This window comes from Cynocephalus volans, chromosome 3, assembly GCF_027409185.1.
Source record: "Cynocephalus volans isolate mCynVol1 chromosome 3, mCynVol1.pri, whole genome shotgun sequence".
Lineage (NCBI taxonomy): Eukaryota > Metazoa > Chordata > Mammalia > Dermoptera > Cynocephalidae > Cynocephalus > Cynocephalus volans.
Genome location: NC_084462.1, coordinates 133726660 through 133740619, shown reverse-complemented (window position 1 = coordinate 133740619; position 13960 = coordinate 133726660). Strand labels below are relative to the sequence as shown.

The 13960-nt window shown below is 41.0% G+C and overlaps 1 protein-coding gene across 5 annotated transcripts in view; it reads left to right on the top strand.

The window, feature by feature from the left end:
• The window catches only part of L2HGDH (L-2-hydroxyglutarate dehydrogenase), a 58223-nt gene that overhangs the window by 27228 nt on the left and 17035 nt on the right, over positions 1-13960 (top strand). For all 5 annotated transcript variants that reach the window (XM_063090822.1, XM_063090821.1, XM_063090825.1 and 2 more), the window contains 2 exons: positions 7776-7938; positions 9404-9438. In XM_063090822.1, the coding sequence (XP_062946892.1) occupies positions 7776-7938; positions 9404-9438 (198 nt within the window). The remainder of the gene's footprint in view (positions 1-7775; positions 7939-9403; positions 9439-13960) is intronic.

Genomic DNA, 13960 nt, shown 5'->3' with positions numbered 1-13960 from the left:
CCTTTTGCTCAATTTTTCTGTGAATCTAAAACTGTTCTAAAAAATAAAGTCTGCTAAAAATTTTTGAGATTACACTCACTTCCTGTCTCTTATCTATATAAGTGCTTTACAAAACTATTGTGTGTGTCAAAAGACAAAATTATAACAAATTTAATTTAAAGATCTAATTGGCATTTATTAGCAATTCATGAATTGTAGTGCATCTCATCCAAAGATTTAGAAAGGGCACTCTGATAAACTGGCCAGAAAAGGGCTGGAGAAAACAGAAATGGAACAAAAAGCAGATTGGTCATTTCAAAGCTACTTTACTTAGAGGGTTAAAACAGAGAGGACTTCCTTATCATGCCAGCTAAAACTGGCCTGTTTGGGGTTTTGGCTATTATCTTTCTCTCTTGATTTCTCAGAAGGTCAGATAAGCAACTTAGTTTTGGCTTGGTGATATGGAACTTTAGTATGAGTGACTCATTTTGGTTTTCTCTATTGAGGTCTAGTAAGGAGCTCAGTCCAAAACGATGACCTCCTATAAATTTTATTTAACAAGTGCTTCCTAAAAGTATGGTAAGCTTGTTGCTGTTTCATAGCTTTATGTGATTTTGATGGAATTTGGTTATGAAACTAAGATGTGAGAATCTCACTGACATGTTCCTATCAAGTATTTCCTTTGAGAATAAAACAATTTATAATCTTCAAAAAGGCATGCCAACTTTTAACACTTTTTATCTTTATTTGCTAATGAAAAGCTCTTTCAGACTTCAAGATTGGTGTCAAAAAGGACATCAGAGCTGCTGACGCCAATGTTGATTTGGTCGTGATGTAAAAATTATTTGATTATACCGTTTGAAAAACAGGATTACTGGTTTCCTAGGGTACCAAAATTTGAGGAATTTGGAAAATTTCTTCTGATCATTGTCTATTCCACATCCTTGTAAAGGGCTTTAAAGATAGAAAAAATAGGAAGAGGAACCCATAATTCTTTATATCATGCTTTTTTTAAAAAAAAAAACAAACAAAACTTTCCACATGTTGTAAAGGTTAAGAATAGTCTGGATATTATTCTCTACCCCTGACCAGGTGATTCTCACAGGTCCTTGGAATGAGGTACATGAGATATGTGTGCATAGATAATAAAATTACACATATACACATATTTTTGTTTCTTATAAATGAAGAAACTGGTTGTTACTTTCCCAAGGTCACACAGCTCCTAAAGATTGCCCTGCCCCAAGATCTGAACTTACTGTTTGGTTCAACCAAAATTTTCTTGTTTATTTTGTGCCAAACATTTTGTTATGCACTGCAGATATGAAGATAAGACATGGCTGTCTACCTGAAGGAAATTGTAGTGTAGCAGAAGATGTAATTTTAATATAATGATAAGTAGTCTGATAGAGCTGGTTCTCTGTCTTGTACCAAAGGAAAGGAGCACTTTTAGCTTAGTCTGAGGGCTTAAGAAGGGTTCTCAGAGACCAACTCCCACTGAAAAGATGAATGAGGAGAATACTTATAAAAGAGGTATATCCTGCTTCTCTCTGAAGCCTCTGCAGAAGTGATGTACTTTATATAATGCCAGATTGTAACATGAGTGCTTATATGAATTTAGGGGTAGCAATGTATAGTGAAAAAGATAGTCTAATTATTTCATAAAGGTGTCTTGTGTAAACTCCTCCCTTGTCTCCCAACTTCATTGCTACCACTAGGAACAATGGACAAAATTTCCATGGTACAGGGTCACTTCTGTTTCTGCCAGGCCCTCTAGAAAGAAGTTCATCTCTAAAAGTTTAGCCTTAGCCTCTAAAAGGCTTCTTGACCAGGTCACTTTAAAAAGAAGACTAAGTAACCTTTAGGGGAGGATCTTGGAAAATTTTAAACTTTTACTTTGGAGGATAACTCTTGACAGCTCCTTCTCTAGGCATAGCCTAACTGCTGTCTCTGACCTTGGCCCTGCTGATTCTTCTGCTTTTTCTTTAACCCTTTTGGTCAACCATTTATTCCTCTTTATCCTGACTGAGTTCTACTCCCAACTTCCTTGTCTTGCTTGCCTGGTTCTTTTCCAACCACCTGACCTATCATGGTCTCAGATTTCAGACTCTAACCTTCTGACCTAGACACTGTATGCCCAGCCTCCTGGCTGACAGACACAGCCAGCCTGTTCATCAGCCCCAACCCAACTTGGCTGCCTCTGTCCTGCAACCAGTCCTGGGCCAGGCCATTGCATTCCTTGGTAGCAGCGACTCACTCCACCTTTCCCCAACACATGTGTATTGGGGCACCCCAACATCTCATGGGCAGGGAAAAACCAAGACTAAAAAGAGAAAGAAAAGAAGGGAGACCTTTTGGGAAAGATCTGGAGGTGGGGAAATCCAGTATGCAATATGTTTAAAGACAGCCTTCAAAAGCTCATTCATTCAGTAAATATTTGAGTGTAGTCTGTGTATGAGGCATTGTGCTGGGTAATAGGAGTATGAGATGAATAAGAAGGATACTTGGGATTCCTGAAAACTGTTGATCCAGAATGAAGAACTTTTACTGCACATTTTTATTCCTCTGTTATCATACTTGCCACATATGCTATGTAAGGAAGTTTTTGTGGACTAAACTCTTGGTATTATCCTAAATTAGCTTCTGAGGTTATTGTACCCAAAATACTATTTATAGGTTGACCTGTGAATATAGGTCAATATAACTATGGACCTGTGAATTTAGGGATTGTTGGGCAGTGACTAGATATAATGTAAAGTCGTAATGTGTTATCAACTGTATCAAAACAGAAGAAATGATTTCCTATACTTGGCAAATGCTCTCATATTTTGGAAACAAGACTGTTAGGAAAATGTTGAAGTTTACCAAATATTGCTTTCAATTTGTGAAAAGAGACTGTCGGATGTTTTGTGAGCCATTACCTTTATCATGATCTAGCTATTTGGAAGCATTGGTCAAGACGACAAAGTCAAAAGTTTTTAAGAGGGATGGTCAGTTAGCGCACTTGGTTAGAGCATGGTGTTGGTAACACCAAGGTCAAGGGTTTGGATCCCCATACTGGCCTGAGTTTTTAAGAGTCAAGCACATAAATGTGTTAGGGTCGGGGTGTGGTATGAATACAAAGTGAGACATTGAAAATAATATTATATCAGATATTATTTTATAACTTCAACAACAACTGTCCTGTGCTGGCCAAACAGAGGGTGGTAGAATTTACCAGTTGCATTCAGCTTTTGAACATTAGTTATTCTGGGAACTGGACTACCCTCTTAGGGAAAATTGATTGGGAGAATTTATATACTCATATACACAATAAGGCAACAGGAAATGGTGATGTTACCAAGGATCACTAAAATGTAGTCAGTACTTAGTGTGTGAAATTCTACTCATCCTTTTCTTCATAATTAGAGAAAGCAAATGGGACATTGAGCATTTATTCAAAAAAATAAAATAAGGGTGTGTTGTAGATCGTTTACAGAGTTTTAATGTGGAGTATACTAACATTTATAAAGCAAATGTATTTCACAGGGCCTAACTTTTTAGAATTACACATAGAAATGTTAAGCTTGCGAAAGACAGAAAACTATCCCCAGGCTAAAGTCTATGTTGTAGATAAAGAATTGTAACACAGCAAAATTGCTGGCTCTAAGGGCAGATGTCCTTGGTGCAGCTATATACCTGATAATTGTTGCCATGACAATTATCTTGCTTTTCTTTTTGTAACCACCTATGTTCCTTTTCTGTAACTTTCTTGCCTGGAGAATAAATACTGAGAGAAAAGCCTAGTTCGTGGTTATTTGCCGAGGAATGCTTCTCCCCTGAGGGTTCCTGGGAATTAACCCCTTCTGGGCCTCTCACTCTCAGAAAAAATGGGCTTTGAGTAATCCTTTGCATCTTTGTCACCATGGGAGAGGTGACATTTGAATGTGTCTTGAGTGGTTATTTGGTGCTCTTGCTAAACTAATGTTGGAATCCTGCTGACTACTCCAATTGTGGAGCTAATAATCCTGTTCATGACAACAATTGTGAAACTACATGACCACACCAGTTGTCGGGCTCTTACCTGCCAGTAGTCCTGCACCAACTGGGCCAATAGTTGAGCTAGGGCTGGGTCTGGAGCTCACAGACCCCTCAAACCTGTTGTCCAGACTGGGTCACAAACCCTTCATATGCCAGGCTGGGTCACCAGACCTCACACATTCCAGGCTGGGTCACCAGACCCCTCACATGCAGGTCTATGAGCTAGGTAACTGGCAAACAGGTTCTTTGAAGCCACAGGTTGGAAAGCATGACTGTATGGTGTGGCAGCTGCCTGCGGCACTGAACCGCCAGCCATCCAGCCTGCTTCACCAACTCTGAAGAACACAAGAATAGCAACAAAACTAAAAAGATACATTGGCACGCATGTGCACTACACACACACACACACACACAATTTGCTTACAAAGGATGTGCTAAACCACACCCAACTGGACCCAAGGCAAGGGTCCTGACCAGACCATTCTATTTTCCCAACAATCCACCCCTTCAGGTCCCTCACCATACACCCTATGCATTCAGAATCTTCCACCATGTTCCCTTAGTGAGGATAAATGACCCTTACATTCACATATTACACATTCCATCCCAGTCCCAAAAGTCTTTAGCTTGTTGCAGCACCAACTCAAAAGTCCAAAGTCCAAAGTCTCATCTGAGATGAAAGGCAAAACTCCTTTCAGCCGTGAACCTGTAAAGAGTCAAAAACAAGTTTATCTACTTCCAAGATACAGTGGGACAGACATTGGGTATGCATTCTCATTCCAGAAGGAAAGAAAAGAAAGGAAAACAGGCCCCCCAAAAATCCAAAACCCAAACAGGGCAAATGTTAAGCATACTGGGGCATCTGGACCCCTAAAGTGTTGGGCAGTCTCACTCCTACAGCTCTGCCAAGTGCAGCCCATTGAGCTGCCCTGGTGCCTGCAGCTTTTCTGGGCCAGTGCTGCACATTGCCAGCAGCCCCACAGTTCTGAGCTCCTGGTGGCAGTCCCACCATCCTGGTTCCACTAGACATTTCCTTTGTGGGGGCTCTGACACCACTTTTCTGCTCTACATTGCTCTGTAGATGACATCTGCAGTGGCTCCACCCCTGCAGCAGGTCTCCACCTGAGTGCATGTATGTATGTATGGCTTTTCCATACATCCTCTGGAATCTGGGTGGATGATGCCATGCCTCCTCTGTTCTCACGTCCTGCCAGCCTGCAGACTTAACACAACATGGATGCCACCGAGGTTTTAGGCCTCTACTCTCCAGGGCTACCTTACAAACCACACTTGGAGCTGCTCCAGCTGGAGCACCTGGGATGCAGGGAGCAGGTTTCCAGGTCTGTCCTTCAGGATAACTCAGTCCTTCTAGGATGGGTGGGGCACTCTCCCAAACTTTTCAAATGCCCTCAGGGCCTTTTCATTGTCTTAGTCATTAGCATCTAGCTGCCCCACCACCAAGCTAATGTGTTTAGCAAACAGTTTATCAGCTTCACCCTTACATTTTTCTCCAGCTTTCTGCTTTTCTGTCTCATGGCCAGGCTGCAAATTTTCCAAATCTTTACTCTCTGCTTCCCTTTTACATTCTGGCTTTTGAATTACTTCAATCAGCTTGGCTTATACCGGCTATTCACTCACAGTCTTGGGCAGTTCTGCAGCATTCACCCACACAGTTCCAACAGCTGCATTTGCCCAGTCCATCAAGGAGTGGCTGCCCTACCCCTGTGCATATCTGCAGCTCTCCTGTAACCACTGCCACCGAGACAGGCATATAGTAACGGAGACTAACTTTCCCACCTTTTCACCAGGTGAAAACATACTTGAAATTCTCGGGTCATCCTCAGGTCATCTGCCCATCTGCATGTTGCACTCTTTTCTTGGGTTATACAGCACCTGGCTGGCCATTGGGTTTAAGTGGCACCCTCCAAGCCTTTTGCCTTGAGACAAATGCAACATGCATTTACTATATCATCTCTAGAGCATGTTACACTATCCACCTCCAGGTCCCATAGCTGTAGCAGCCAGGGGCTCTCTGTTGCTTTACTGTCTCAATTTCTTGTGCACAACAGGTCATGCCTGGAGACACATGGTTTTCCCCAACTCACCACTGGGTTGGTCATCTTCCCTGGTGTGAGGGGCAGGAGTGGCCAGTCGCTGCACGTCATCCTCCAGAACCTTTATCTGTGCTTCCAACAACACTGCTTTCTGCTGCAAATCTCGATCAGTTTGCAGCATAGTTAACAGTAGCCAGGCTCTGATCAGCAGAAAAGTGACACTGGACACCACATGCTCAAGGATAGCCACATTTCCTCCCCCTCCCAAGGGGTTTTGCATCGTAGTGCCTGGTCTGTGCTGCCTTGCAGTACAGTGTACAGCAACCAGATCCCAGTCAACAGGAAGGTGGCCATAGGGCAGAGCATATTCAAAAGTAGCCACATTTCTTCCTTCTTCCAAGGGCTTTTGGCTCCTGTACCTGCTCAGAATCCTGCTGACTACGCCAGTTGTGGAGCTAATAATCCTGTTTGTGACGCCAATTGTCTGGCTCCATGACCATGCCAGTTGTCAGGCTCTTTTACCTGCTGGTAATCCTGCCGACTGGGCTGATTGTTGAGCTAGGGCTGGGTCTGGAGCTCACAGACCCCTCATGCCCATTCACAGACTGGGTCACAAACCTTTCATACACTAGGCTGGGTCACCAGACCCCTCACACACAGGTCTATGAGCTAGGTAACTAGCAAACAGGTCCTTGAAAGCCACAGGTTGGAAAGCATGGCTGCGCAGTGTGGCAGCTGACCGAAGCACTACACTGCCAGCCAGCCTGCTTCACCAACTCTGAAGAACACAAGAATAACAACAACACTAAAAAGATACATTGGCGCACGTGTGCACACTAACTCAACACACATACACACACACACACAATTTGCTTACAAAGGATGTGCTGAATCACATCCAACCAGACCCAAGGCGAGGGTCCTGACTAAACCATTCTATTTTCCCAACAGTGGTGAAAACAAAAAAAAAAACCTGACTCTTAATTTATCATTTTACCTAAAGAGATAATTTCAGTTAACCACGTAAAATCTCCATGCCATATTTGTAGTCTTGAAGATGGGGTCTGCAGCAAAACAAAATAATGCTCTGCAAACATTGTGAATAGCTAGAACAGCCCTGAGTTCTCACTGAGCTTGCATGGCATATGATATACTACTGCGAAGATCTCAGTAGGGCTTATTTAGAAGATAAATGTTTGCTGATACAGAATTCGACTCAGAATCAGATGTGAATCAGATCATAATCAGATACAGTGAGAGATTATAAAACTGAAAAACTCATTGTAGCAGCAGGAAGAGCCTGTCAAAGTTAACTCCTCTGAGGGGGCAAATTGTTTCCTGATTACGGTGATTTTCTTTTTTCTTTTTTCTTTTTTTTTCTTTTTTGGCAGCTGGACAGTACAGGGATCCAAACCCTTGACCTTGGTGGTGTCAGCACCACATTCTCCCAAGCGAGCAAACCAGCCAGCCCTAGAGATTTTCTTATTTACCTAGTATTATTATTTTCTTTTATTTGTTAGACACATTACATATGTGTTCAGTATCAAGTTTGGGCACTTAATAGAGCAAACTTTTATGTTATTTTTTTTCCTTTATGACTATCAGATTTTTGCCAAGGAAGGATAATGTGTGTTTAAAGAAATTCAGCCAAAAATAAAATTTTGAGCAAACCTCATTGATTCTTGGTTGTATTATTTTGACTTTTACATAATTCTGTCCTAGGGTCTAATGGCAATTGATTGTCCGTATACTGGTATTGTGGACTATCAGCAGGTGGCTTTGTCATTTGCCCAGGATTTCCAAGAAGCAGGTGGCTCTGTCCTGACCAATTTTGAAGTAAAGGATATTGAAATGGCTAAAGAAAGCCCTTCAAGAAGTAAAGATGGTAAGCCATCCTTGTCTTTTCTACTGAATACTAGTATTGATTTTTTTAAAAATGGGATTGTTTTTGCCTGGGGTAGTGCTAGTGAGAGGCCTAGGTAGTGCTAGTGAGAGTGCAAGACCAAGGCCAGAGTAGGGCGCAGAACCAGAGGTAGATGCAGAAGAGACATGGACATGAGAACAGGGACTCCTGGAGGGTCTTTGCTGTTAGAACTAGATACTGATCAGACACTTCTGACCTATGCTAAAATCTGAACTGCCAAAGTGGTTTATGGAAAATTAGCCCCCAAACACTTCCCTACCTTGCAGGTTAGAGTCAGAATCCCTTGGGGATACTTGCTTAAAATGCAGATTTTAGCATCACCCAGGCTTACAGAATCAGACTGACTGGGGATAGGGCCTAGGAATAATAAGCCCTTAGTAATTCTTAGAGGCACCCAAGTTTCAGAATGACAGCCCAAGGTCATAAAATGACTCAGCCATTTTGAACTCTCCCCACCCCTATTTTAGACTGCACTTAGAGTTTGTTTTGCTTTGCTTTGAGGACATTAATTTTTTTTTTTTTAACTAAATGAAAAATTTGTAAGCCTTCTATTTGCTGTTGGGAAATTTGAGAGAGAAAAAAAGTGGTGCTTGATTCTTTCTTCCTTGACAGATTTTTAAGGAGATCTAGGCCATCTGAATCATGCTCGCATTGTCCTTGTAAATTCTAAGATGAGGACCAAAATTGTTAAATAACTAAGTTTGTTACGTATAGGTAGCATAATAAATCAAATTTATATACAGGTAGATTGTATTCCTTATTTGCCATACATATGCTCTGTAAGACTTTGAGATCCCATGTATCTGAGTGGGAACTAATTTTATAAATGGCCAGTTTATTATTGGAAGTTTTTGCATTTTGATAATTCTTCTCTAAACAACCTAGAACCTGCAAGAAATCAGGTAATCACTTGACAACAAGGTTTCTCATATCATAGTTTTAGTCCTGTGGGAAAACACTGATTTATGATGATCTATTATTGTACAGCATGATTTCCACAATTGTAGTTCAGAGAAAAGCTAGGACTGTCTACATTAGAGCTGAGATAGGAATGGTTTATAAGCATAGATTAAATGAGTTAAAATGAAGCAAGCTAAAAAAACATGCCAGAGTTTTACATATTGTCAAGTATAAACTAGTTTAATCTTGTTACTCAGTAAAAAGCTTCAGAATGAAAACTAGGGTGCAGTCATGATTATGACAGAAGAAAATCATTTAAATTTGTTACTAGAGTAATATTTTATTTTATTTATTAATTTATTTATTTTGGCAGCTGGCTGGTACAGAGCTTGAATCCTGGACCTCAGTGTTATCAGTAGCATGCTCTAACCAATTGAGCTAACTGGGAAGCCTAGTATAATATTTTAAATAGTGTTGTTCTTCTTTTGCTAAAAAATAAATCTATCACTAATTCTTTTTTTTTCAGGGATGAAATATCCGATTGTTATAAAGAATACAAAGGTAAAGTTTCTTAAGCAAAACTTGTTTGCTTTTATCCTCTCTCCTTTCTTAAAACATTGAATTAACCTGTGGGTATTGTAAGTGATTGAATGAAATTTGTCTAATGTAAAAGTAATTCAGAAAAATTCTTTTAGAGCAATTTAGCAGCTTTCATTCTAAGAAGGGTTTCAATTTGGGAATGTCTTCATAAAGTGGCTGTTTTGGCAAAGAATAGGATTATGAGCACTTGGAGTGTTTAATTTTAAGGCAAAACTGATAGATATTTTATCCCTCTGCCTACTGATCTACATTAACTTACTCTCTACTAATTAGAAGACTTGGGGCTGGCTGGTTGCTCAGTTGGTTAGAGTGTGGTGCTGATAACACCAAGGTCCAGGGTTCAATCCCTGTATTGGCCAGCAACCAAAAAAAATTTAAAAGTAGAAGGCTTTGGGAAGGTTGTGCAGGTTGCACAGAGGGAGGTATACAGCTTTCCTTTGTATTCACATAGTTTAAAGCAAGAATCAGTGAATAGCATAGAGGCATTGGGTTCCCCGTTGCTGCATCATCAGAATTCAGGCAGGGGAGCAGAGTCATCAATGAGTGTTATGGGATTTATTATAGGAAATAGGCCTTACACAGTTGTGAAAGGATCTGGGAGAGCGGAGGTTCTGAAGGGAGTATGTGGATCAGAGGCTCTCCAACCAATCTTCTAAGAAGCCAAGTGTCCAGCTGCTGAAGTGGGATTGCACATGGGAAGCTCCTAAGGAATCAGTGGGAATTCTTTGCCTCTGTGTCTACACCCAAGTAATGGGCTGGGGCAGCTCTTCGTCAGTAGGCTCAGTGGTTGGGGAGCAAAGCTGGATATGGAACTGGAACTCACTGAGTAATGGGTATCTGTGTGTCACTACATTGGACTAGGATGACCTTCAGAGAATAATTGCTGCTGCTTTACTTCTGCCTGCCAAATCTCATGCAGCTCCTGTTTTGGTAAACTTTGAGTTGGAACCATACAGGGTAGGGGATTCTGTCAAGCATAGTTCCCGGCTTAACTAAGTTGACACAGTACAAACCCCAGCAGTCCACTGCTTGTCACCTTGGCATCCATACACCCACCTTATAACCATATTTAGCTTCCAAGTAAAGACAGTAGGAAAATTATGCTTATACCTAATAAGACATAACTATCCCTCATACAACCAGACATGCCAGCCAAAAAAGACACAAAGTCTTTGTTTTCTCGCTGAATCACATTCCCCCTTTGAGATCCTGTAACTTAAATACTGATATATAAGGTTAGCCACTACTTAAGCATCTTACATTAGATTAGCAGTTCTCAACTGGAGGAGATTTTACTCCCCAGGGGACATCTGGCAATGTTTGGAGACATTTTTGGTTGCTATAACTTGGGAGGGAGAGGTAGTGCTACTGGCATTTCGTGGGCAGAGGCCTGGGATGCTGCTAAACATCCTTCAGTTTGTGGGACAGGCCCCCACAGCAAAGAAGTGTCCTGCCCCAGATGTCAATAGTACTGAGGCTGAGAAATTCTGTGTTAGATAATGGGGGAACGGTAGAGATGGGTATATTATTAGTCTTCTCGGGCTGCCATAACAAATACCACAAATTGGTGGCCTAAACAACAGAAATTTATTTTCTCACAGTTCTGGAGGCTAGAAGTCCAAGATAAAGGTGTTGTCAGATTTGGTTTCTGGTGAGGCCCCTCCTAGCTTATAAATGGCTACTTTCTCACATGGCCCCTTCTCTGTGCCTGTGCAGAGAGAGAGAAAGTGATCTGGGTGTCTCTCTGTCTTCTTATAATGACACTTCTTATAGTCCTATTGGATTAGGGCCTTACCCTTTGACCTCATTTAACCTTAATTATCTCTCTAAAGGCCTTATCTCTACATACAGTCACATTGGAGGTTCAACATATGAATGTGGGTGCGTGGGGGAGAGCACAATTCAATCTATAACAGTGGAGGTAGAGGAAGAATTGGGTAATATAAAGACAAATATATTTATTTCAAAGTAAGGATTAAATACTCACAACTACTACATTCCTGACTTCTGTAAGTGGTAACGTGGTCATAGCTGATTTTTATAATTTCCTTCTACTACCAGTTTCATATTCTCTGTGCTTTTGGCAAGCATCTCAGCTGGTCAAGGTTTCTAGTTTGGTGGGGAAACCCAAACTTTGATTCCTCAAATGTCTGTGCCATTAGCAGCCCTGCCTGTTTCGGGTTGCAGTAGTTTCCAGTAATGTTTATAACAACACATGGGAATATTAAGTGATATTAAGAGGTACCCCAGGGGATACGTATTACAGACATACTCCTCCTTATCATCCCCAAGCCCTCCATGAGGTAGCAACTCTATCTTACCTTGAGAGTCGGGATCTGTTACCCTATTCCTCTTTGGTTCAGCAATCCCCTCTTTGCCTGTTGATTCACTGGAATGAGGAACCCAAATGGCCAGGTGTGGCAGTATCAACTTCCAGTTTAGTAGAACCATTGCTTATTCTCTAATGGAGGCATTTCTCCCTTGAAACTAAGACCTCTAGATTATCAGAGCCCAAAGTTGTATGGATAGAAAGCAAAAATTTTACTAGTGAGACATTGAGGTAATTGTAAGGAACAACTCCCATTTCTACCTCTAGATTTTCAGACCTATGAATCCTAGCCATGGGAGAAACAATGCCATATATTATTACTAACTGATTGAGAGCACATAGGGCATCCTGGAGGACACTTCCCCAGCCCTGTAAGGTGTTACCAGCCAGCTAGTGCTGTCACTGAATCTTTAAAAGCCTATTCCACTTCCAGTCACCCAGCAGCTTCAGGATGATGAGGAAAATGGCAAAATCAGTGAATTCATGAGCGTGAGCCTCTTGTTACACTTCATTTGCTGCTGATCAGAAGTAGTGCTTCTGTGTGAAATACCATTATGATGAATAAAACATCCCATAAATTCATAAATGGTGATTTCGGCAGAAGCATCATGGGCAGAGATGACAAATCTATATTCAGAGCAAGTGCCTATTCCTTTTTTTTTTGTCCTTTTCGTGACCGGCACTCAGCCAGTGAGTGCACTGGCCATTCCTATATAGGATCCGAACCCGCGGCGGGAGCGTCGCCGTGCTCCCAGCGCAGCACTCTCCCGAGTGCGCCACGGGCTCGGCCCTGAGCAAGTGCCTATTCCAATGAGAACTAAGTGCTGCCTTTTCTATGATGGAAGTGGTTCAGGGGCCATATCAGTGGCTCTCTTGGTCTCTACTATTGGCAGATTGAGCACTCAGTGGTGGCTGTAGACAGATTAGCCTTGGTAAATCCATGTTGCTAAACCCTTGCATGACCTCTATCCTTGCTGTCATAATTTTTTTTCATCTTTAATGAGGTATAATTGACAAGTAAAGTTGTTTATGTTTAAGGTATACAATATGATGATTTGATATACATATACATTGTGGCATGATTACCACAATTAAGTTGGTTAACATATTCATCACCTCACATAGTTATCATTCTGTGTGATGAGAAACTTAAGATCTGCTCTCTTAGCAAATTTCAGGTCTACCATACAGTATTATTAACTATACTCATCATGCTGTACATTAGATCTCTAACTTATTTATCTTATAACTGAAAGTTTGTACCCTTTGACCGACATCTTCCCATCCCACTCGCCCCCTGCCCCAGTCCCTATCAACCACCATTCTACTCTCTGTATCTATGAATTCAACTTTTTTAAACTTCTAGATATAAGTGAGCTCATACAGTATTTGTCTTTCACTGTCTAACATACGTAAGTTAGCATAATACCTTTCAGGTTCATCCATGTTGCCACAAATGGCAGGATTTTCTTTTTTATGGCTGAATAGTGTTTCATTGTGTATGTATACTGCAGTTTCTTTATCTGTTCATCTGTCAGTGGACACTTAGGTTGTTCCCACGTCTTGGCCATTGTGAGTAATGCTACAATGAATGTGGGAGTGCAGATGTTTTTTTGCAATACTGATTTTGTTTCCTTCAGATATATACCCAGAAGTGGGATTGCTGGAAATTATGTTAGTTCTATTTTTAATTTTTTCAGGAACTTCCATACTGTTTTCCCTGATGGTTGTACCAATTTACATTCCCACCAACAGTGTATCCTATATCCATGCCAGTGCTTATTTTTTTGTTTTTGTTTTTGGCAGCTGGCTGGTATGGGAATCTGAACCCTTGACCTTAGTGGTAATAATACCATGCTCTAACCAACTGAGCTAACCAGCCAGCCCTATTTTGTCTTTTTGATAATAGCCATCCTAACAGTTGTGAGGTGATATCTCATTGTGGTTTTAATTTACATTTCCCTGATGATTAGTGATATTGAACACATTTTCATGTACCTTTTGGCTATTTGTATGTCTTCTTTGAAAAAATGTCTATTCCAATCATTTGCCATATTTTAGTTGGCTCATTTTTGTTGTTGTTGTTATTGAGTTGTATGAGTTCCTTATATATTTTGAATATTAACCCCTTATCATATGTTTGGTTTGCAAATA